The 213-nt window shown below is 57.7% G+C and overlaps 1 protein-coding gene across 1 annotated transcript in view; it reads right to left on the bottom strand.

Annotated features, from left to right (window-relative positions):
* The window catches only part of EMH_0001940 (uncharacterized protein), a gene marked incomplete at both ends in the record, with an annotated part of 5,208 nt that overhangs the window by 1,053 nt on the left and 3,942 nt on the right, over window positions 1-213 (bottom strand). The window contains one exon of the mRNA XM_013495754.1: window positions 3-213. Within this exon, the coding sequence (XP_013351208.1) occupies window positions 3-213 (211 nt within the window). The remainder of the gene's footprint in view (window positions 1-2) is intronic.

Here is a 213-nt window from a genome sequence, read left to right as displayed (position 1 = left end):
GCTCCGGATAAGGCTTGTTTGAAGGCGGGGTGAGGACTTGTTGCTGCTGCTCCAGTCTAATGGAGCCGTGTCTGTGCAACAGCAGCAAATGCGAAAAGGTGCAGCAGGCTGTCCTGGGATCAACGCGGCCTCGCGGCAGCAGCCGACTCAGCGGAATCGTAGACTCGTTCTGCTGCTGTTGCTGTTCTTGCTGCTGTTGTTGCTGCTGCTGCT

This window comes from Eimeria mitis, genomic scaffold (assembly GCF_000499745.2).
Source record: "Eimeria mitis Houghton genomic scaffold, Emh_scaff173, whole genome shotgun sequence".
Taxonomy (NCBI): Eukaryota; Apicomplexa; class Conoidasida; order Eucoccidiorida; family Eimeriidae; genus Eimeria; species Eimeria mitis.
Note: the sequence above shows the minus strand (reverse complement) of the source record. Positions and strands in the feature narration are given on the sequence as shown.